Source organism: Marmota monax, unplaced genomic scaffold, assembly GCF_021218885.2.
Source record: "Marmota monax isolate L192 unplaced genomic scaffold, Marmota_monax_Labrador192_F-V1.1 WCK01_AAM20220418_F8-fsc00071, whole genome shotgun sequence".
NCBI classification, from domain to species: domain Eukaryota; kingdom Metazoa; phylum Chordata; class Mammalia; order Rodentia; family Sciuridae; genus Marmota; species Marmota monax.
Window position 1 is genome coordinate 1,883,129 of NW_026695217.1, and position 24,837 is coordinate 1,907,965.

Here is a 24,837-nt window from a genome sequence, read left to right on the forward strand (position 1 = left end):
ATGTGTGTTTTCATGTGCTTCCAAAGCATAGTAGATTGTAACCAAAGGGAGGAAAAAATAAAGAAAGGAAGAAATAAAGACAGAAAGAATAACCCCCCAAAAAAATAAATAAATAAATAATTGTTTGGCTTGATTTTTTATACTTTGTACTCAGGCAATGAATCCAAATAGAAGTAATGGTGTTAAACAGTGTTGCAGCCGATGTAGCAACCAGTAAAAGAACAGCAGAGATGCACAGAGACTTAATTGTTATTTGTTTGTTTTGTTTTGTTTTTTATTTTGAGGGATTGGGGGGGTCTTTTTTTCTTTTTTTTATGTGTGTGTGTGTCAATTTAGAGGGCACTGAAATTTGCATACTTAGCTCTGAGCTTGGCAGTGGCTTCTGCCTCTGCCTCAGCCATTGTACGTGGACATGGGTCTGTGGCCAGACATCCTACAGCTCTGACCCAGGGTCTCAGCCCCCACTTTCCCATGTCTCACTTCTATAGACTTTGGAAGGTCAGAGAAGCACTGATTTTATCTTGCTAAACAAATAGGGCCTCTACTTTTCCACATGCTCAAAAAGACATTGGCCAGCAGATGGGCATGCTGATCTACAAACTCTCCCCCAGAAGATGCTGCAGTGTGATTTGGGGCTCCCCATCACCCGCCTGCCCTCCCATCTTCCCCTCGATGGGGGAATTGAAGCTATATTTGACTCCTGCCTTATGCTGACTCCGAAGCTTTGCCTGTTATAATTCAAAAGGCTGATGGGGAACCCATCATATTTTCTTTGTCCTTTGGTCAAATAGAAAAATAACTCAAAGCCCTTCCTCTTTCCTGCCTGCCATGATGTTACGTTCATGCCCACAGTCATTCATGGCCACTGCCCCATTTTGAGCCCCTAATCCTCCTCCAGAAAGAAAAAACAGTGTTGAGATTTTTTTTTTCTTGTGCTGGGAATTGAACCCAGGGCCTCATTCTTTCCAGGCAAGCAGTCTACCATTAAGCCACATCTCTAATCCCAGAGTCTAGATTTTTGATAACAGTCAAATTATAAGTTACATGTCTTTTAAATCATTCACACTTCTGATGAAGTTTTCTTCATACCTGAGTTTTCCAAAGAATTGCCTGATAGAAATGGGTCACTAGCACCACAGATGCTTTTTATAATATTTTGGTTTTTTGTTTTAAAGGAAGAGAGAAAGAAAAAGAAAACACTGAGCCCAAGAGATTATGTTGGGCTTAAAAACGCCTCTGGTAGAGGCTCTTATTTGTACTGGTGGTTAATTTCCTTTTTCTCCTTCTGTCCGCAGCTGAGCACATGGACACCAAGCCATGAAGACACGCCATCCATGTACTGTGAGGCCAAGCTGGGGGCTCACACCTACCAGTCTGTTAAACAACAGCTATTTAAGGCTTTTCAGAAAGCCGGTCTGGGCACCTGGGTGAGGAAACCTCCGGAGCAAGACCAGTTCCTACTAACTCTCTGAGTCACTCTCTGACTCTTTTGCTACTGGACTGGAGTGAGAAACCTGGAGAGGAGGCAGCCACATGTGGAGCCCTGTGGTGTGTCCATCAATTCTCGGCATTCATTTTCCTTCAGTGTTCCAGAAATCACAAAAGTGTTCAATGTGTGGATGAGCTACTAGGTTTGAATTCGGAACCTGCTGCTTCTCCCCAGGCTGCTGGCCCCCATGGTCTTATCCATCATACCTGGTGGTTAAAGTGCCCTTGCTTGGCTCCATCTCTTCTTGGTGGTGTCAAAGGGGAAGAACCTCTACTTGGGTGTGAGGAGCTTAGACGCAGCCTTGAAAGTGGTATTAAGGCGTGACTAGTTAGAAACAGCCTCCTGCACCACCCCCTGAGCTTCCCTTCCCTTCTATGAGCCTCTCTAGTGATGTGTTTGGGTCTCATTAGCACATGTTGATGTGACACTTCAAGATAAGCCAAGAGTAAAGAGAAAAGCCATGGGCACCCCCAGCCCAAAGAAACCAATAGGAATGCTCAAACATTTTCATTATTCATTTAGATCTCTCCACCTCTTTTCAAAAAGGATTTGAGTTGCACAATATCAGAGAACAACTAAAATAAGACCAGAGAAATGAAAACCATTCTTGCCATGCAGAGGAATAGTAACCCTAGGCACCAGTGCTCTGCCACTGCAATGCAAGAAACCCATCTCCACAGGTCTACTGAGTGCTACAAACCAAGCCACGCCTGCTCTATCAATCACAGCTCTTGGTTTCTTTTGGCAGGTAAGAATAGGCATTGAAGTTTGAGTTGTATCATTGTCAGCCACCACCCTACAATTTCCCTACCAGGTAACAAGGAAACTGAGTCTTGGGTCAAATCCAAAACAAAGTCAAAAAAAAAAAAAAAACTCAAAACAATCTTTAAGCTTGAAAAGCTACAACCTCTCTATTCTTTCAGGTCCTCCAATCACCTTCTTGCATAACAAAAAATATCAATTTATGACAGCTGCCAAAATGCAAGAAGCTGAGTTCTATCACATTTAGGACAAGCATCCAGGTTCACGGCTGTACACAGGACCTTTTAGCATCATTTGCTACGAGGAGAGGTGCTGCATCCATGCGAGGGTGAGGCCCTTCTCGAACACGTCAGTAGTCAACCCTTGTTCCTTGATTTATTATTATCTTACCATGGAGAACTCATTTCTAATATTCATCATGCTAGTTAACAAGTTTCTAATTTATCCAATTAAAACATTCCTATCTGAAATGCATTGTGCTAAGTAACAAAGCATAGAAGTAGCTACCTCTGGAGTATGAGCTTCCTAGTTAGAATTCCAGCTGCCCACTCCCTAAGAGTGCAAGCATTACATCACACTGTATATACTCTAGCACATAGTACAAGTATCATAGCAATGAGGCAAAAATGAAACAAACTGAGTTGTAGCTATTTCATTCAAGAAAATAAGAAGTAGAGATATTAGTATGAAAATAGAAACTCTTGGTGGGATTTAATATGAGACTAAATTTATGGCTCAAGTCCTTTTAGAAAAGAAAATGGAGTCTGTAGTAGACTACTACTTCAAGATAAAGTTTTGAAAGTTATGAACATGATTTTGCAAACCGATAATTCATAATTTCACAAAAATTGAGAAAATGAAATGAAATCTTTATTCAGTGTACAGGCTGAGATCAAAGGACCAGTTTAGAATTTCTGATCACTTGATGCATCACTAAGATGATACCTAGAGAACCAAAAAAATCCCTGAGGGCTGGTTTATGACTTAGACACTGTCTCTCAACCATCTGACATCTGGAGCCTTTCTCCGAAAGTGGAAGCCCCTTTAGTTCCTGGTTGAAATCTGTGAGCCGAATCTCAAATTCCTCATATTCTGAGTTGTTGTTTGAAGAAGGCATACACACGTTATATCAACATGCTCCAGACAGTGTTCTTGTACAACAAGGAGATTAGCATTTACAGCAGGGTCTTCTCCATGACAGGAAAGGCAACATAGGGCATCCTACAAATGGGCTCCTGGTGCCACCTGTACGATCTGAAGTAAAGAATGTGGAAAGTAATTACCTCCCTGCAACTCCTGAACTGTAGCTATGTAGCCATGATTCATTTTGACCAGGGCACTGCTGTCCAGAAACTACCCAAACTTTACTAAAACACAAGTATCTACTGAGGAAAGCTGTCCAGTGACTCCATTCTCCCCATCTTAGCACTAGCATAGTCACTTATTAAGTCAACAGGAGACTCCTTGGAAGGAAAGATGGAGGCTCTGCCGAGGTTAATAGCAAGAGAAGAATTTTTTAATAACTTTATTTTGTTAGTTCTTTTTTTTTTTAATGTGGTGCTGAGGATCAAACCCAGTGCCTCACTAGTGCTAGGCAAGCGCTCTACCACTGAGCCACAACCCAGCCCAAGACGAATTCTTAATGCAGCAAAAAGTAAGCTTGGGAATCAGTGTTTTTTGTAGGGAGTTGTCTGTGAATGTGAAATGGGGAGGGAAATGGAGCAAAGGACGAAAGGATCCCAGGCCCCATAAGGAGAAAGGAGAAAGAAACTGTTGAGACCACTGAGGTCAGGAAGCCAGGGCTTTGGAAAAGATGATCTTCAAGGAATGGGAAGAACAGAGGGGAGTTAAGGAGGGAGAGTGGAGGATTGAATCCTTTACACTCTGAAGCAATCCAAGTTAGGACCGCACACAAGGACCAGGTTGTGTCACAGGTATGCTGCTCCTGACTGGCAGGTCATGTCAGCTCTGAGACCAAAGGGCCAGTGCTGGACACCTAGATATTTCACTCCTCTGGTGTTTAGAACACCCCATCGCAAATTTTAGGCTAGGGCCAGGCTGCATGGCGACTGCTGAGTGGAGTAGTTCACAGGGTTCTGTAAGGAGAATCAAACACAAATATATTGGAAAGGAGTAACTCGGTCACCCTGAGGAGAAAATATATATAAAACCAAGCAGAACAAAAAGGATAAAGGACAGAGACCCCCCAGCTTCTGTCACTTTGTCCCTCTGTCCATCTGATTTGCCTCAAAACTGTCACCCCCCCCCCTTTTTTTTGTGCCTCAGGCCACAGAAAGGCTCAAAATCCTTGGTTCTAAAGTTTTCTGTCTGCTGTATTCATACCCATTTAGCACCACTATTAAAGTCCAAATAAAATCAGCATCATCTGTACCTGCCTCAAGACCACGCAAAGCCTGCTTTCCTACTGGGGAGAGAAGCAACTAAGGTTTCCTGCCTGGTTCTGAGTCAAAAAGTCGGTGTCTGGTCATTTGCAAGCTTTTCACAGGCCTGAGCTCTGGGAAAGGCCGAGTGGCTATGCACACTCTGCTCTTCCACAAGGTTCACAACAATGTATAATATCAAGTTATTGAATTTAGGATTTCCTTTGGTCTTGGTTTTTGTCAACAAAAGGACTTGCAAGTCTATAACTATTATTTCCTTTTTATTTCTGTGATTCTCTTTAAACCTGTATATATCTTCCATTCCACTACTGATTTTTGTGATGTCTCTTCCCTCAGAAACATCAAGCTGAGTTACTTTTCCAACAAACTCTTAGCTCATATTTTTCCACATGATTTACTTTTCACAGGAAATTGTTCTTATCAATAAAGTTGAATGCTTTTTTTTTGGTATAGCATTTACCATATCTGGAGAGCCATAAATAGTAAATACATAGTATATCAATGCCCAGAGTAGAATAGTTAGAGTATTTTGATGAGATCCTATTTTTAGATTATAAATTTCAAGATGAACCTATAGTACCTTGTTTTAAAAAAAAAGACAGTTTAAACTTAAATATAGTAGACATTTTTAATTTAGGGAAGCTTATATACTCGTTTTTTACGAAGCCATTCTAATAAAGTAACATAATTGGCCCAAAGTACAATAAATACCACTTTCTAATAGCAACCAAAGGGAAGGCAGAAAAAGTCTTTCTTTTTATATATTACCATTTGACTATTCTGACCACTTCTTTTGGCAGAAGTCTCACGTGACACTCAGCAAAATCTGACATACCTTTTTGCTGGTTTCTCCATTGTCCTTCTCTAATAGAGTCTGCAGAATCCAGACTCTAGTCCAGGACTGGGAAACTCACTGTCCTGCACATTTTGAGTTTTGCAGAGGTTACACAGGAAATGATATAGCACCCTGGGCAGTTTTATCTGGGACAAACCCACCTCTCTGAGGTCTTGCTGGTATTTGATGCCTGAGGGGCGGGGCAGGAGGGCGTGGCGTGGAACGGAGGGAGCCGCCTTGGTGGGGGGTACTTGCGCTGTCCTTGGTCCTGACGCATCGCAGCCTTGCTGCAGGACAGCCATTTCTGGGAACGCTGGGAGGTCAGTGACTCTTGTCGAACTTCTCTCACCAATTTTGAATCAGATAAGGTAAAATATGGTGGGGTAATGAGGAAGCAGAAACAAAGAGACAATAGATACAGGCCACCGAAGGGACGGACACAGAGAACCAAGGAAGCTTTGTTGCGACAAAATTTCTCCCACCCCTCAATTCTGGGAAAGCAGAGAACAAGGTGACCTTCGCCTCAGCTCTGCCCAGCCTCTCTCTCTCTCTCTCTCTCTCTCTCTCTCTCTCTCTCTCTCTCTCTCTCCTTCTTTTCCCCCTTCTTACCATCTGCTCTTCTCTACTCATAAACTTCTGCTTCCTTTGTTCTGGTTCCCTGGGGTCCTCAAGTCCCAGGCATTTCTGCCCCGGAGCTGATGCATGCAAGCAGGTTGATGCTCAGGTGAGGACACTCCCTATAAGCTCTCGTGACACCTTGACTACAGGGATTTGCCACCATTTTTTTAGACTCCTGGAACATGTCCATTCAATCTGTCCTCCCACCAAAAGGGACTGGGATGGCCACATCTCTAGAAATTTAGACCAAACAATATCATCCTGCAGGGAAAGGTACCAAACCCTGGTGAAAGAAAATTCTTATTTCCCAGCTCATCATTTCAAACTCAGATTTGGAGAGATGAAGTAACCCTTAAAAATGAATATAAAATTATCTGGATTCTAGTGCCTCTTTTCACACAGACACTAGATTTCTATCACTCTGCAGTATACACATCAGTTTAAGAAACCTTTCCCGGCAGTGCCCAATTAATATTCAGCATTTTTTAAGCAAAATGAACTTAAGAGTCATTCTTAATTGAAGGTTGTACATAAAAAGCATGATTGAATGGCAATATTGTACCAATGGATGTACATTTGTAAGATTTGTAAAAAATCCAAAACCTTAAAATATGAATTTACATATGTTAATTTGCCTCTAAGTTCTGTAAATTGCATTTCAGTGATATCTGATAAGTGAATGTTTCTGTTAAGTGAATAAAAATATCAAGTAAAATTGTTCTTTCCTGGGTTGTTGGGCCTTTTTCATTAAGCAGAGTTCCAGGGATCTCGAAAACCCCAGATTGTATAGATTTAGCTAGAATGCAATAAATGTTGGCCCACTCTAAAGAAAGGCAAGTTTGGCTCTCAGGGCTTTTTTTTTTTTTTTGTATATGGTACTGAGTCGAACCCGGGCCGCACGCATGTCAGGCGAGCGCACAACTGCTTGAGCTACATCCCCAGCCCAAAGGCTTTTTCTTTTTATAACAGCAGACTATGCAAGAATGAATTTAAATTATCATAGAACTCAGAATGAAAAGACTTACCTTTAAGCCTTAAATCAGCATCTTATTAATGGTGTAAAATGAATCACTTCACACACAACTTTACACCTCAGTTTTATCAGTGTCAAGTGTGGGAAATATGACTTACCCTACTACTTCAGAGGATTGCCAAGGGGAATCGATGCAAATCAACATGTTACAATGTTTTGAAAAGTTTACATACTATGAATATTTAATATGTCCTGATTCTCCACCCAAATTTACCAAAACATATGAAGTATAGGTGCAACAGTTGATTTCCCTGTAAATACTAAGCCAGATGGATAAAAGAAAAAATTCAAACATCACTTGGGGATGTTGATCTCAATACTGCATGCACTAAACATTCCATAATTCAGTTGAGCATTCACCTAGTAACACATTTTGCTCCTTTACAGTGACATAAGTTTGGACACAATCATATCTAGAATGGTAGATAAGTTTGCTGGCTGAAGGAACTTTGATTCTCTTATGTCAACCTAGGAATGTGCAAAATTACAAGATCTGCACACAGATCTTTTACACTGTAGTATGAGTGATCACAGTTAAGGCCTCTTGTTTGAAAGTATTCCTCTCATCTATCAAAATGTCTGAAATTCTACCGCACATTCCCTTCAGTCCAGAGTGAGGATTTCCTCCATTTTTTTAAGTCTGTGGTTATATCCCATCAATCACAATAATACTCAGCTCAAGTAAGAATACATGAGATCTCAGGCAGAAGGTAGAGATAGGGGTGTGGGATCTGACACATTCCCCTTCATCCTCAGAAGGGGGACAGTTGTTCTTTGTTGATTATTAATGTTCTAAAGGGCTTCTTAGTTTCTAAGTCTGATAGTAAGTTACTTCTTTTTTTAAATATTTATTTTTTAGTTATATATGGACACAATGTCTTTATTTTATATTTATGTGGTGCTGAGGATTGAACCCAGTGCCTCACGCATACTAGGCAAGCGTTCTACCTCTGAGCCACAATCCCAGCCCCAATTAAGTTACTTCTAATAGAGGAGATAATTAAGGGTCAGGGCTTTAGTAGGAAATAAAGGAGAAATGAAGTATAAATAAGGCCCAAGGCAAATATCAAGGCATCTGAGTTGTGATCTGCCTCAGAAGTCATCTGGTCTGCATTATCAAGCTTTAAGAATCTGAGTGTCTAGTGGCAAGGATTATTTATTAACCAAAGGAGATAAAAGTCTCCAAACTAATCTTTTATGGTCTCCCAGAATTGATTCTCAGAGTTGGTATCCAATGCCTGCTGTCACTCACAGAGAACCCCCACCTAAGGGAAAAGCATCCACCATTCTTGGAAATGAGTGTTCTGATGCCTGGTAACCTCTTCCAAATTAATGGTTCTACATATATACCCAAGTCACCCAGCAAGCCAGCAGGTCCTTGCCTACCAAGCCTGGAGAACAGCCTCATTTCTTGGGGCATTTTTCTTTCTTGTTGAGAATTTTTTTTAAAGCGTGAAACATGAAGTTTATGATATATTGTCTTAGTAAAAGCTTTCATCGAAGTGCATGTTCCCAAGGAAAGTAACTGGAGTCAACTCCGATTCTTAAAATTTGATAGGTGTGCATGAAGGTTGAAGGACAAAGTGGCTGCAGCCATGGTTTTAAAGCCTTATGATTGATCACACCCCTGTCCGCAGTGGAGCTATTAAATCAGGTTCCCTTAGTCGGGTTTCACTTGATGACAGAAATACACTCTTCGGAGTGCTTCCGAAAGCCACTGCTGGCCTGGGCCAGATCTCCAAAGAGTCTTTTTAATGACAAAGATGAAACCAGAACAAGACCAAGGATAATAATGCTGACTTACCCCAAAGCAGCCGCACTCAATCCCCTGTAATTCAGAATTGTAAATTACTTGGCTGACCCTAAAATTGAATTCACTAAGAACTTCAGTAGTTAAAGTCCCCTAATTGCTCAAACTCAGGTTTGCTACAAGAGAATTTTGACTGATATCCTGCACTCAGCTTTGGGGAAACAACCTAATGAACTCTTCAAAGACAGACGATTTGGCTCTGTGAGGAATTGGGCTCAGCAGAAGTCATCAAAATGGGATGACTTTCAAAAGCAGAAGGTTGAACTTCCAGTCCTGGCTCTATAGTTCAGTAAGGTCTGTGACCTGGGGTAGGTAACAGTACTCTTTCAGGGACTTTGAATATAAAATGGAGTAATCCCCTACAGAGTGATAGTAAAGATTATATTTCCCCATTACACTGAAAGATATCGTACACATGTCAGCTGCTTTCCCTCAGATATTGAGCATAGTTGGCGGATGTCTCAGGTGAGTGAGTTGCTTCCAAGGACGTCTCCATTCAAAGACACTGCAACTGTAATGATGAGAGCAATACAGCTTCCCAATGTTAGAAAGTATTGGGGCAAGGAAGAAGGATATGGATCCATGGAGGGTGATAGGTAGTTCCCAAGAACAAGGAGATGCAATTTTTGTAGAAAAAAATGATCAGTCATGTAAAAATATTTTTTAAAGAAGAATATGAAGACTTTGAAAAGATCGTTAACAACAATGAGTATGTTTGTGAACATTGAAGGGAAAATGTCATTAGAAGATTAGAAGCAGTCTTCTGACATGGGGAGGTAAGGGGAAACTATTACCAGGCATTACCAGACAGTGAGCTTAGATGGTGGCTAGGAGACCTAACTAGGAAAGATGAGCTAGAGGCCTCAGCTGAGGAGGAAGACTGTCAGGTGAAGGGATCCTGAGCACACAAGGTGCCCAGTGGAAGGCAGGGTGCTCAGGGAGTCCTACAGGATCAACCAGCACCCTCAGGTGCAGCACAGAGGGAAAGTCCAGAGCTGACCTCAGCACAGCCATTGCTTTCTGCTGCCACCCTGGACTCACCATGCCCTGGGCACCTGAAGAGGGTTGTCTTGCACCTGCCCTGCACATTTCACGTGTTCTGTCCTTTGTCTCTCTCTCTTTCTCTCTCTCTCTCTCTCTCTCTCTCTCTCTCTCTCTCTCTCTCACACACACACACACACACACACACACACATACACACACACACACAATCTAATTGCATCTTAAAATTGCATAAACAAATCAAATCACTGCTCTGGAAAGTCCTGTCCTTTAAAAAGTACCTGCTCATACCTGTCTCCGCACATTCCATTCCACAAACACAAACATAGAAGCCTGTTGAACAACGTCACTTTTCTCTTATGCCTCTTAAATTACACTACGTGGATGAACATCCCTTGTAACCAGAGCCCTGCCACTGGTTAATGTGAACACACCATGCCCCAGCAGTCAACTGACAACCTCCAGTTGAGCATGTCCCCAGAGCCTGCCTATTAAGTCTCAGGCCTCTTGGATCATGACCATCAGTTCCCATTTGTGGTGCACATGGGTTCCATGACATGTGATTCGTGATAGGTCCCCAGAAACCTTGGTGAGGCTCAATCAGAGTCCCCAGTCCATGAGAGTCTCCAGGTACTCAGCAGGAATCAACAGAGTCAGGTCTCAGTCCTTTCAAAGACCTGCAGGATACACTAGGAGCCTCACTCAAATCAGTTGGGACATTGTCAGAATGGGGTTTAATGATTGTAGAGTAATTGACTACTTTCTGAGCAGTGGCAGTTTGAGGCTAAGAATATGATTTCTCTGCTTTCCACATAGCCTATGACACAACAGGCTTCGTTATTTTCAATTTTGGTCACCTGAAGTGACAGAATTAAAAATAAATTTTAAGGTACTCTGCAATATTGAGGACCAATGGTTGGCAGGAAGGAGGGCATCCAGCCACCCAGGAAAGTTCAAATGTACCGAAGCAAAGGAGACTGGGTCAGGTGACTGCCCTAGGTGGCTTCCTCAGCATGAGGCTTTGGTCACCATCACATTTCAAAAGCTGGCTGCTCAGGGGCTGGGGTTGTGGCTCAGTGGTAGAGCACTCACCTCGCATGTGCAAGACCCTGGGTTCAATCCTCAGCACCACATAAAAATAAATAAGTGAAATAAAGATATTGTGTCCAACTACAACTAAAAAAAATAAGCATAAAAAAAAAGCTGGATGTTCTGCCCCCTTTCCTGGAGGGATTAGACATGGGAAGAGACAGGTATTGTCCTTTAGAATATAAAGTATGTCATCCCCAAGGAGTCAAACCCCAAGAGTTCCACACACCTTGTGTTTCACACCCTAGTAATGGCCACCTGCTCATAGGGTTGAATATCCCTGTGACCTGGCTCATGCTGTTCCTATGCATTGTATTAGTCAGGGGTGTCTAGAGAGACAGAGCCAGCAGGACCAGTAGATATTATATAAAAGGAGAAAGATTTACTTAAAGAAATGGTCTCACACAATGATGGAGACTTGCTCCATTCAAACTATAGGACAAGGCAGCCAGCTGGAGACCCAGAGAAGAGGTGCAGTTTGAGTCCAATGGTTGTATGAAACAGACGTCACTTTTCTTTGGGGACCTGAATCTTTGCTCCTTTCAGACCTTAAACTGACTGAATGAGGCCCACTCACTTCATGGAGGGCAATCTGCTTTACTCAAAGTCTATCATTTAAAATGTCAGCCTCAACCAAAAGCACTTTAACAGAAATATGAATAATGTGTAACCAAATATCTGGGCAGTAAGACTGGCACATAAAATTAACTATCACATGTATGAAATACCCTTCCTTCCCTACTGAGCCTTCATGCTCACTGGAAGGTATGATGCACTCTAGTTGCTATCAAGAATGGCCCTAGGAAATATATTACACAGATGGGATTCTACAGTTGGATCACTCTCTGGCAAGCTGGCTTAAAAGGACTCCCTGACTAGTGGCAGGATTATTGATGTTTCCCAGTGCTGCTGTGAATATTTTGGCCAGATGTGAACTCATCAAAATAATAGGGGAAGAAGATGCACTTCTCGGTGCAAAATCTCTGGCATTCAAGCAATACTTTGAAGACTGCTGGATTCAATGATTATTTCTGGGTACTATTGATACCTTGAAGGGAGATGATAATGGAGTAGGATAATCAATAATCAATTTAAAGCAAAGTGCAACCATTAGAAAGCTTCTATGGTAGTCATTACAATACTCATCTCCTGCAGGTAGACAGATAGAGCTGGTTAATTCAGAAATTAACTTGCTGCATTTAGAGGAGATTAAATTTAGTTGAGGCAACACTCCTGTACCCAAATCAGGTAGAGATGAGATCCTAGGACACGAGATGGTGTATCAGAATAAATTCACTAAGAGCTTTGGGACCCCAGCTTACCCTGAACCATCAGGGTCTGAAGAAATTTGCTTGAAGACTAGGTGGAAGCCTTAAATAATTGTGTGCCTTACAAAACACCCCTACCTCCTGAGCCACTGGATAAATAACCAAGGTCGAAATTTCATACAGAAGAACCCAATAAGGAAGAAAAGGGATCATATGCCGGAGGAACTATAGGACCCAGCAAGTATGTGCCAGCAAGAACTGGGAGTGAATGCCTGGGAACCCTGAGAACCCTGCCCAACCAAGTGGAATGTGGAGTTGGATAAAAAAGAGTTTTCCACAGAGGGTGCTCTTCTGTGTTGCAGGCACCCTGTGTATTATTCAGAGTTCTCCAATGGGATGTGAGCCAAGAGAGAAATTGACTAACATGATTAGGGAGGCAGTAAGGCCAGAATCTGTAGGGTAGACCAGTAGACTGGGAACCCAGGCAGAATGTTGAATCTGAAGACCATCTGAAGGTAGAATTCCCTGTTCTTAGGGAAATTCAGTCTTTTTTTTCCAAAGGTCTTCAGCTAATTAGATGAGATCCCCATATTATGCAAAATAATCTACTTTACTCAGCCTACTGATTTAAATATTGGTATTACCCTAAGTAGGGAGGAAAAACTCATATAATACCTAGATGGGTGTTTGACCAAAAAATTGAATATCATGACTCGACCCAGGTAACACATAATATTAACCACCACACACACTGACAGGGGCCACCCAAGAGATGGTTCTAATGAGTGGAAGAGTTGTCTTGGAAGATTAGGAAAAGCATTTCCATTAAATGAAGCAAAGACACCAGGACTAACATAGAAGACTATGGAGGAAATGGTCCAGATGTGATACAAAGACTCAAGAAGCAAGGATGTTGGAAGGAATCCCTGCAGACTTGTACTGACTTGCTCCTTCCCCGTGACCTGGAGACATGGCGTTTACCAAGGCTGTCTCTAGAGGCCAGGGGTGACAGCGGGGAATACTCTTTCAGAGTTGCCTCCTGAAACAGTTGTCACCAAATTTGCTGTGGATGCAGATAACTTGGCCTCCACTCTCAGATTTTCTGGCTTTGAGGTATAGTTCAGGGTTTCTCAAGATCAGCACTACTGGTAGTAATGTGTACTGAAAGATATTGAGCAGCAACCCTGACTCTAGCCCAGGAGATACCGTAGCATCTCCCTCCTTTGTTGTGACCACTTAAAGATGTCTCCAGACATTGTCAAATATATCCTGGAGAGTAAAATTACCCATGGTGGAGAACCAATAGTGTAGGTACAACTTAGCCTTCTAGTTTTATTAAAATATTTTTTTAATATTTTTAGTTGTTTATGGACTTTTATTTATTTGTAAGTGGTGCTGAGAATCGAACCCAGTGCCTCACACATTCTAGGCAAGCGCTCTTCCACCGAGCTACAACCCCAGTCCTCAGCCTTCTAGATTTTTTAAAAGTTATTCAGGTGATTCTAACATGCAGTAAAGTTTGAAAACCATATCTAGAAGAAATGGAAATGGTAGAATCCTGGAAGAGAAAAGCTGGAATCCAGCTGGCAGCAGTAGATTATCAGAACAAAGGACAGTATAACTGTTGAGATGGGCATCCATGAGCGCTAGACTACAAGGATCTATGCTGGTGGCTCACAGAATGTGGTGTTCACAGGAGAATAGATGGTCATCAATGAGAATATCATTCAATATCAATAACATAAAAAAGATGAAGAATGAATAAGCAGAAGACTAAGGTCACCCACCCAAAGGAAAGTCATGATTTCTCCCTCAGTCTCCAGACCTGAGGTAGCTCTCAGATATAGAAACATCAACTGAACATCACAAAATAAAGTGGTACAGTCAACATCTGTATAAGGTTTTTCAGAGGGTGCAGGGAACCGCACACACATTTGAGCTATTCTTCTATGACACCACTGCTGTTGCAGATGTCTCTCCAATACTGTCCCCCTATGGCCTCCTTGGAGGTTCCCGTGACCAGTTGATCAAGAAGGGAAACACCTATGCTTGGTTCCCAGATAAGGTGACTTGGTACATAGAAGCAAACCACACCTAGACTTCTCAGCCCCACAATACCACTCAGGGGCAGCATAGAAAACTGGTGAGCTGACTTCAGGCAGCAAACCTGGTCATTTCCATCATTTAGAGATAAAATTGACCCAAGGTAAGAATACATGAGATTCATGAGCAATGACAAATGGCTCACCGGGTTGGTCAGGGGCCCAGAAGAGAAAGATTGGAAATTCAAGGACAAGAAGGTCTGGAGAAAAGGCCAGTGGACAGGCCTACAGGAGTGGGCACAAAGTGTGACTGTATTTGATGCTAATGCTCAACAGAGAGCTTGCCCCGCGGAAAGGATGACTCACAGCAGACTTCAGCCAACCTGTGTCCTCGGATATCCCAGGGCATGCCCAGGATCTCATGGTCAAAGTAGCCATGGGGATGGAGGCTACATTTGGACCTCTCAGCTTGGACTTGCTCTCATCCAAGCTGGTCCAGTTCCTGCTGATGCTGTAGCCTCACACCTACCAGAAAAAGAGCCCAATGACCTTCCCCTGGTGGTTCACCATTCTTAAAGGAGATCAATGAGTCACTCAGAGGCAAATTGTTTACATCAGGACACTTCTTCCCTGGAAATGGCAATGGTTCATCTGGAAATATAAGTTTGTCTTTCCTGAGTGTAGCACCTTAGCCAAAACCCTACCCAGGTACACAGAGTCCATGAGACTGACTAATATGGGGCCACCTCAGACCAAGAGACCCAGTTTACATCAAAGAGGGTATGACAGTGCGACATATGACAGACCATACAAGGCAGTGAAATGGATCTTTTTTGTTGTTGTTCTTTTTAGTTAGACATGACAATAGAACATATTTTGACATATCATAAATACATGGAATATAATATCCCATTCTTGTGGTTGTACATGATGTGGTGTTACACTGATCATGTATTCATTCATATATGAACATAGGACAGTTGTGTCCAATTCATTCTATTGTCTCTCCCATTCCCATTCCCCCTCTTTTCCCCCCATTCTCTCCTGTCCAATGCAGTGAACCTCCACTCCTTCCTCCCTCACCAACCTATTGTGAGCCAGCATCCGCATATCAGAGAAGACATTTGGCCTTTGATTTGGGGGGATTGGTTTATTTCACTAAGTATGATAGTCTCCAGTTCCATCTATTTACTAGTAAATGCCATGTTTCATTCCTCTTTATGGTTGAGTAATATTCCATTGTGTATATGTACCACATATTTTCTTTTAAAAAAAAAACATTTTATTTTTTTTAGTTGTGGGTGGACACAATACCTTTATTTTATTTTTATGTGGTACTAGGGATCGAACCCAGTGCCTCACGCATGCTAGGCAAGCGTTCTACCTCTGAGCCACAACCCCAGCCCCCCACATATTTTCTTTATCCATTCATTTTTTGAAGGGCACATAGGTTGGTTCCATAGCTTAGCTAATGTGAATTGAGCTGCTGCTATAAACATTCATGTGGCCATATCACCATAGTATGCTAATTTTAAGTCCTTTGGGTATATGCCACAGAGTGGGATAACTGGGTCAGATGGTGGTTCCATTCCAAGTTTTCTGAGGAATCACTATACTGCTTTCCACAGTAGTTGCACCAATTTGCAGTCCCAACAGCAATGTATGAGTGTGCCTTTTCCCCTACATCCTCACCAATATTTATTGTTACTTATATTTTTGAAAATTGCCATTAAAATGGATTCTTGAAGACACAGTTGAGGCACCTTGGGGTCATTCCCCACAAAAGTGAGATACTCTCCTCCTGGGTTTATTACAGACTATAAACTAATGGCCATTATGTGGTCTGTGTCTCCAATGGCTATTAAATATAATTCTGGAGACCAACTGATGGAAATAGGAGTAGATCTATTCCCATAATTCCTTTACACACTTAGAGAATCTGTACTTTTCAACCTGCAACTTCAGGGAGATGCATCAGCCACTGAACACAGTAAGAGTCACACTACTCTGAAAGCATAACTGCTGCTATTGGGTCACCAAGGGCTCTTTGTGCCTGTGAACCAGGGGAGCAAAGGAGGTGACTGTACTGGCAACAAGAATTGACTCTAATCACCATGAAGTACACGACAGGGTCAAGGAACGGTATCTTTTTGCCACTCACGACTTCTACTTGGGCATCTCTTGACAATACTATGACAAATTTTAGCTGAAATTGACACATAGAGCAACCAGAACTTGATGAGAACATGGTGACTAGGGGCTCAGACCCCTCAGGGATGAGTCTTTGTTCACTCCATCAGGCAGGTCAGCCCGGTGTCAACAGGCGCTGGCCCACTTTTTGGCATCGACAGCTTTGAAGGGTGTTGGCCAAGGAGGTGGAGAACATGGAATGAGTGATGGAGTAAGGAGACAACAGCTGTCTGTTCCCACTGCAGGACAAACTGCACCATGGGAGCTCTCGCCCATCCTCCGACCAGTCCTCTAGAAATCTTCCTAGAACTTGGAACCATTGAGGATCCTCGAGAAGCTATGCCAGGCAGAGAGAATTTAATGAGAACAAAGGGCTGATGCTCTTGCCTTAAGAGGGTCCAGTGCTTGATCCTGATCTCTGATCTCCCCCAGCATCAGGCTGAAGCTGACTTGGTGCTTTCCTCTCTGTGCCCTTGTTCTGAGAGCATTTGTCCCCCGTGGCAAGGAGAACCCCACCCCCACCCAGAACACAAGGACTCTGAAGAGGCTGCACTTCCCAAATTAATGTGCAGGGCAAGGGCCAAAGCTTACCATTGTAACAAGACCCCATTCTAAGTGCAGGATAAGGTGGCCTACAGCCGCCTGTGGCCTCTGATGTCTTAACCTCCTCACAAAGACCCAAACTCTCCATTCTTTCTGGCTGGAGCCTCCTTTGAAGGGAAGGGTTTGGCTCCTTATTGCCTGAATTTAATGCAGCCTTTAAGCTTCTTCACAGGAATATCAAAGACAGAGTTCCTGGTATTTTCTACGCCTTAAGAAGAGCTATTTTGCATTTCAAAGGGAAGAGCACTAAACTGAAAGCTCGTAGGAAGAAGGGGCTGCTTAATGGCTGGAATGGTCTATCATCAAGGCCTAGCCAGCTGCCAATTCAAAGAGCAGAGAGGAATCCCCAGGCTGAGACCCAGTCTGCCTGCACGCTCCGCTGGGTGTGTCTTGTTCAGAATTGCACCACAGTGGTTTCCTTTGCTCCTGATCTGGACCCAGCCCTGACATTCAGCTGAGATGATTTTCTTCTAGTGAGTGAAGGCTAGTCTCACCTAGCCTAAGGCGTCAGAAAGACCTATGTTCACTTTGCAACTTTAGAAGAAAAACACCTACACTGAAGGATTACTATGAAGATCCAATAAGATAGTGGATGTAAAGGGCAAAGTCAGCTCTCAACAAATAGCAATGATAATGAGAGTAGTTATTTAAATGAGTGACTATATCAAGCACGAGTGAATAGAGAAGGCACAAATATTTGACATGTGCTTGTGCCTCTGCTGCTGCTGCTGCTGCTGCTGCTGCTGCCATCAGGTAAGGAAGGGACAAGTGAAGCTGAGGAAATATTTCACCTGAGAGGCAGCTCACCGATGGGTCCATCATCACTGGATGTTAGGGAAATCCTGCCTAGTATCCAGGCTTATATTATTCCTGCTTTGACTAAGCTGCAGGCCAAAATGTGGAATGGTGGCACTTAATCATGGGAAGACATTATCCTGGGACCCAAATATAAGAGCGTAGCTAGAGGACCTGAGTACACCAGGAAATTTGAAAAGGAGTTGGAGTCCTGCATTAGTGGGGAGGAGCAAAAACTAATAAAAGTTCAAGTTGCAATAAAATTAAAGACAAAGATTCCATCATGACATAACCCATCCTAAGCAGGTTGGCTGCCCTGGCAGAGCAAGCCAGGCCAATGACAGCAGCTGCATCATTCCTGATCTTTAGCCGTGTGGTGAAGTGGCACTTCTCCACGTTCTAAGAAGTACAAAACTACCCTCTTCGTGTCATCAAAGAGCTTTTATTGAGCACTGAAGGGGAAAGCTGTGCAAGGAGAACAATAAAATAGACATAGCTCCATTGTCCTGGAGCCCGTGATGTTCGACAGACAAGGCTGCCTGGTCTGCAGCTGTCATAGGAGAGGACTGCTCATGATTCAAGGCCGTTAAATCCAAAATTAGTACCAAGAATCTGCAACAAATGCCTTCCCAGACAAAAGACAGGGAGGGCACAAAGGAGGGACTCAATTCACATTTATAGCACATATAGTCTCTCCCCTGGGGGAACCTCAGCCTACTCAGGGAAGTGAAGAGCCACTCTGCTCTCTCCTTTCCCCAATTCTAGTCTACAACTTATGATCCTTAAATTAAATCTCCCAAATACAGAAAGTCAATGTGTGTGAAGTGGCAACTCCAAGGCTTAAAATCCCGGCCTGTGGCAGGGGAAGCGCACAGTCACGAACCCTCACACTCTCTAAACCCAGAACATGTTATTATCCAAGGAGAAATGCTGTAATACAATGCTGTCCCTCCCTAGTGCCAAATCTCCCCAGGCCCCAGTTATCTCAGATCTGCCTTCTGTGTCTATAGCTTTGCCTGTTCTAGACATTTCTTACAATATATGGTCTTTGTGTGTGGTTACTACAAAGTATGTCAGAACACTCTAGAATCCATGCATATTGTAGAATGTATCAGTACCTCATTCCTTTTTATTTCTCAGTAACCTTCCTTTTGGATGGATATAGCATATTTTATTTTCTCATCCATCAGTTGATGGACTGGCTATTCCCACTTTTTGAAAATCACAAATAATGCTGATAAAAGCGTTCTTTTGCAAGCTTTTGTAAGGTCATATGTTTTCCTTTCTCTCAGGCATACAGCTAGGAGTGGAACTTCCAGGTCCAATGGTGATCCTATTCTTAGCATTTCAAGAAACTGCAAAGTTTTCCAAAGTGGTTGCATTATTTTACACTTCCACCAGCAATGCATGAGCATTCCACTTTCTCTACGTCCCTGTCAACATCTACTGGGTATAAAATGGTGTCTCGTGTTTTGATTTGCGGTTCCCTAATGACTAATCATATTGAGCATTTTGTGTGTTTATTTGCTTCTTCTATTCTTTTTTATAAAAATAGCTATTCACATCTTTTGTCCATTTTTTGTTTTTTGTCCTTTCATTATTGATTTACAAGATTTCTTTATATATACTGGATACTACTCCTCTAATACATATATTACAAAACCAATTTGTAAGTATTTTCTCCCGTTCTGTGCATTGCTATTTCACTTTCTTGATTATGTCCTTTGAAGCATGAAAATATTTAACTTTGACAAAATCCAGTTTATTTTTGTTCTTTCTTTCTTCTGCTTTTTCTTTCATATCTAAAAAACTATTGCCTAACCCAAGGTCAAGAATATTTACTCCTATGCCTATGTCTCTTTCAAAGAGTTTCACAGTATTATATTTTATATTTATAATCCATTTTAAGATCACCTTTTGTTTATGAAATGAGGATGGGGTCCAGCTTCATTCCCCACTGAAGTTTCTTGGCACCTTTGTTAAAAATCAATAGAATATAAATGTAAGAAATTATTTCTGTTCTTTCTGTTGTATTATGTCAATTCTTACACCAGTATCACTATTTTTAATACTGTAGCATTGTAGTAACCTTTGAGATCAGAAAGTCTGAGTCCTCCAGTTCTATTTTTCTATTTTGAAATTATTTTGACTTTTCTGGATCCCTTGTAATTGCATAAGAACTTTAAAATTGGCTCATCGGTTTCTGCAAACAGGCCAGCTAGGATTTTGGTATAGATTGCATTGAATTTATACATCAATTGAAAAAATATTGCCATCTTAATAATACTAGTTCCTTCAACCCATGAACATGGTATGTCTTTTCTTTTATTTGGTTATTCTTTAGTTTCTTTATAGTTTTCAATGTATAAGTCTTACATTTATTTTATTAAATTTATTCCTTAGCAGTATTTTTGAAGCTACTACAAATGTAATTGTTTTCTTAATTTAATTTTTTGATAGTCCAATACAAGTTTATATAAATATAATAAAATGTTGCTTACTTATTTTGTATCCTGAACTTGCTGTAACAGTTTCTTTGTATAGCTTCCTGAATATTTTCTATATATACTGAATGGGGTGCACATGCTTGTAATTCCAGTGGCTTGGGGGGCTGAGGCAGGAGGATCACAGGTTCAAAGCTACCCTCAGCAACTTAGTGAGACCCTAAGCAATTAGTGAAACTCTATCTCAGAATAAAAATAATAAAATGGGCTGGGGATGTTGGTTAGTGATAAGCAACCCTGGATTCAATCCCTGATGCAATATATATATATATATATATATATATATATATATATATATATATATATATATAATCTACATGTTGAAAAGAAGTGGTAAGAGCAGACAAATTTATTTTGTTCCAAATCCTGGATAAAATGTAATAAAAAATGGACAACATAACTGAATAGAAAATTTTCCAAAGAAAATATATAAATACCAAATAGGCATATGAAATGATGATCAACATCATTTGTCATCAGGCCAATACAAATTGAAACCATAATGAGATACTGCTACATAACTACTACAATGACTGCAGTTCAAAGGGGGAAAATAACATAAAATGCTACAGAGGTGAAAAACAACATAAATTTTCTTTCATCACTGATGCAAATGCAAGATGGTACAGTCACCTTAGAAGATGGTTTGAGAGTTTCTTTTAAAGTTAAACATAGAGTTATACTACTCAGAACTCACATATAGGTGTACATCTGTGTGAAATTAAAAAAAAATTGAAAGCCCAAAAACATTCAGACAAATATTTATATCATCTTTATTCAAAATTACCGAAGTCTGGAAACAACCGAGATGCCCTTCAACAGATGAATGGATAAACAACATTTACATTTACACAACGGAATGAAATACTTACCTAACCTTTCTTTGTCAGTTTTCTTATCTATGATATTGAGATAATGGCTATAATTAATCCTCTCCTTCATAGGATTAAATGAAGATTGTCAATGAGGATTAAATGAGGTTAATATAAGAAGCACTTGGAACTGTGCTTGACCTGTGTATCAGAGACAAAAAAAAAGAAAAAGATAAATCTCAACTGTACTTTCCTAAGTAAAAGATGTCACACCCATAAGGTTGTGTTTTGTGTAATTCCATTGACATGACAAACTGGAAAAGGCAAAATCATGAGGAGAAAATACAGAAGAGTGGTTGGTTACTGGGAGATGGAGACTATAAACACGGGAATTTTTAGGATGATGGAACTGTTATTACTGGGGTGTTGGACGTATGTCTCTATGCATTTGTGGAAACCCATAGAACTTTATACCATGAAGAGTGAAATTTAATAAATGCAAATTTAAAATGAAATTCCAAAATGGAGATAGAATATGATAGATAAATAATCCTAGCAGAATTCTAAAGGTATGACAAACTCATTATAGAGAGCAGATAAGAAATAGACACTGACTAAGGTAAACTTCGGTATTTTTACTGAATGTGAAAGAGAAAAATAAATGTACATAAATATTAAACTCTAGTCTTTATATTTGTTCAAAACAATGAGAGTTTATAATCCTGAATATATTTTACATCTGTACTAGAGTTGAACAAATAAGTAAATAAATGGTATATATTGGAATTAGATCTCTCAATACCAGAGAAAAAAGTTGCAAATAAACAAGGGAATAACCTTGGAACATACCCTGTAGTAATGCATTAGACTCCGAGACATCTATTTAAATTCATGTTTAGTTAATAGATGATAGATATGTATATGGAAACATACATATATATCTTATGGGTCTGTGTCCACATTCCTGACATAGAACTTCTAAATTTCTTATAATTTCCTGAGTGATAAAGGTGATAGAACATCTTTTGTTATAATATTTGGTTCTTGTACAAAGTCTCTAAGACTCTCAGAATTTCCTAAGTGATTGGAGTACCCATAATTATTTATATTAACCCCTTTCAATCACAAGTGGGTCTGTACTAGTGACATGACATGGAGTTGAATCCTTCCATAGCCTTAGGCTGGAGCTGGTCCCCAGAAGGACCAAGGGATTACAGAATTAGGGGATTGGTACTTCCAACCTCCAGGAAAGGGGGGAAGGTAGTCAGAGGTCAAGCTCTACTAAAACTCTTGGACAACGAGAATTTTGGTGAATTTCCAGGTTGATAAATGCATCTGAGCGCTAGCATGGGGTGTGCCTCAGCTCCACAGACACAGAAGCTCCTGGATTCAGGATCCTTTCAGACCTCACCCTGCTACACCTTCTCTGGCTATACTCTTTGTAATATCTTTATAATAACCAGTAAGCTTAGGTAACGTAATTCCCTGAATTCTATGAGCCTTCCTAGCAAATTATCCAACTCAACATTTCCAGGAATTATATCCAGTTGGATAGTATCAGAACTAAATTAAACAAACCCAGTTGATGTCCACTGGAGAATTGATTGGTGTGGAGGAAAAGGATTGCACATCTGGTCACAGAAATGTTGGCACTGAGTGTGAGGGTACAGCAGGGGGAAACTGGTTTTCCTTTAACAATAAGCACACAAGCACCTGGATTTGGGTTTCTAAATATCATTCTTCAGTAAAGGGAAAATGGCATTTACCAATGATTCTTTGGTTAATTGACTGATTCAAAAACAGTCACAATGAAAATAAAGATGACCCTAGAATACCTTACTATACCAGAAGATAAGAAAGCATTAAAACACACATGCACTTAATGTTGGGGGTATGTCCAGGGATAAAGAAACCAAAATGAAAGAGTTTCCAATGGCCAATGCTGGAACAATTTGAGAAGCACCAGAAGTAAGTAGTATCATATCATGACTCAAAGTACAATATAAATACACACATCCAATACTTATATAAGTGATTGATTAAATAAAGGGTGAGAGGAGAAGAGATAGCTCTTCCTTAGAAAAGATTTCTTATACAGTAAGGAGATAATCCCCTCCTCTAGAAGGTAGAGCTGAATCCTTCCCCTACTCCCCTACCTGAGAATGGGCTAGACTTACTGAATTATTTCCAAAGAACAGATTATGAAAAGGAAAATTAGTAATCTTTCAGTGGAGAGACCTGGCTGATATCATTAACCAAGTTTGGTATCATCAGTGGTAAGTCATGTCAATAGGATGCACCCCTGTAGCAAGCACAGTACTCTCAAAAATCTATAACCCCAATGTAGACGTGAGAAAAATATCAAAGAAATCCAAAGTGATTGACTTCATACAAAATAGAGGAGCAATACTCTTCAAAACTGTCAAGGTCATGAAAAATAAAAAGAGAAACTGTCAGAGACTGGAGGAGACTTTGGAGACATGACAACTAAATGCAATGTGGAATCTTGGATAAGGCACTGGGACAGGAAAACACAGATGGAAAACGTGCAAAACCAAAATCAAGTACAGAGCTTGGTTATTACTAATATGCTATTGTCAATCTGTTAATGTTGGTAAATGTACCCTGGTCACGAAGGATGTTAACACCACTGAAAACTAGGTGACAGATACACAAAATTCCCTCTGTGTATTATATTCTCGAATTCTGTAAGTCTAAAATTACTCCAAAATAAATAGTGTATGAAAAATGAAAACAAGACTTCAGCATATTTGCCAATTCAAAATCAATACAAAAAATTGATTTTATTTCTCTGTGAGAACTTTTTAGCTTTTAAAATACCATTTATATATGCATCAAAAATATGAAGCACCTAAGAGTAACTCTAACAATAGAAGCTGAATATCTTTATGAAGGAAAGTATAAAACTTCACTGAGAAACATTAAAAATACAAAGATCTAAATAAACAAATGGGTATCCCAAGTTAACATATTGGAACACTTATTATTTTAAAATGTCACTACTCTCCAAATTGATTTCTAGACTCAATAGAGTGCAAATCAAAAATCCTGTTAGACTTTTCTTTTCCTTTAACTCTGGGCATGCGTTATTAGAAATTGCAATTTATTATAAAGCTCGATTAATTAAGATATTGACAGACAGATTGGCAATGAAACAGAATAGGAAGCTCAGACATGGACTGAGATATCTGGACACTTGATAAATGACAGCGGTTGAACTATATAGATCATTGACGCTGGGACAATTAAATATTCATATAGAAAAGAAAACGAAATTCTACTCCATCCAATTTCCCACCATATACAAAAGTGAATTCCTGTCATGTTAGTCAGTTTTTTTGTTTTTATGACAAATACTGAGACAACCAACTTAAAAATGCCTATTTTGCCTCCGTTTTGGAGGGTCTCGTCTGTAACCAATTGACCCTGTTGCTGTTGGAGCTGTGACAAGGCAGCACATCAAAGTGACACATGTGGTGGAGAAAAATCACTCAAAGCATGGCTAGGAGGCAAGAGAGAGTGAGGACCGGGCCAGGGCTACGCAGGCCCCTTGGAGGGCACA

The 24,837-nt window shown here is 40.7% G+C and overlaps 1 protein-coding gene across 1 annotated transcript in view; it reads left to right on the forward strand.

The window, feature by feature from the left end:
* Positions 1-6,082, forward strand: part of Adarb2 (adenosine deaminase RNA specific B2 (inactive)) — a 489,843-nt gene extending 483,761 nt beyond the window's left edge. Inside the window, exon 10 of the mRNA XM_046432149.2 lies at positions 1,296-6,082. Within this exon, the coding sequence (XP_046288105.1) occupies positions 1,296-1,472 (177 nt within the window). The 3' untranslated portion in view covers positions 1,473-6,082. The remainder of the gene's footprint in view (positions 1-1,295) is intronic.
* Positions 6,083-24,837: the final 18,755 nt, after the last annotated feature.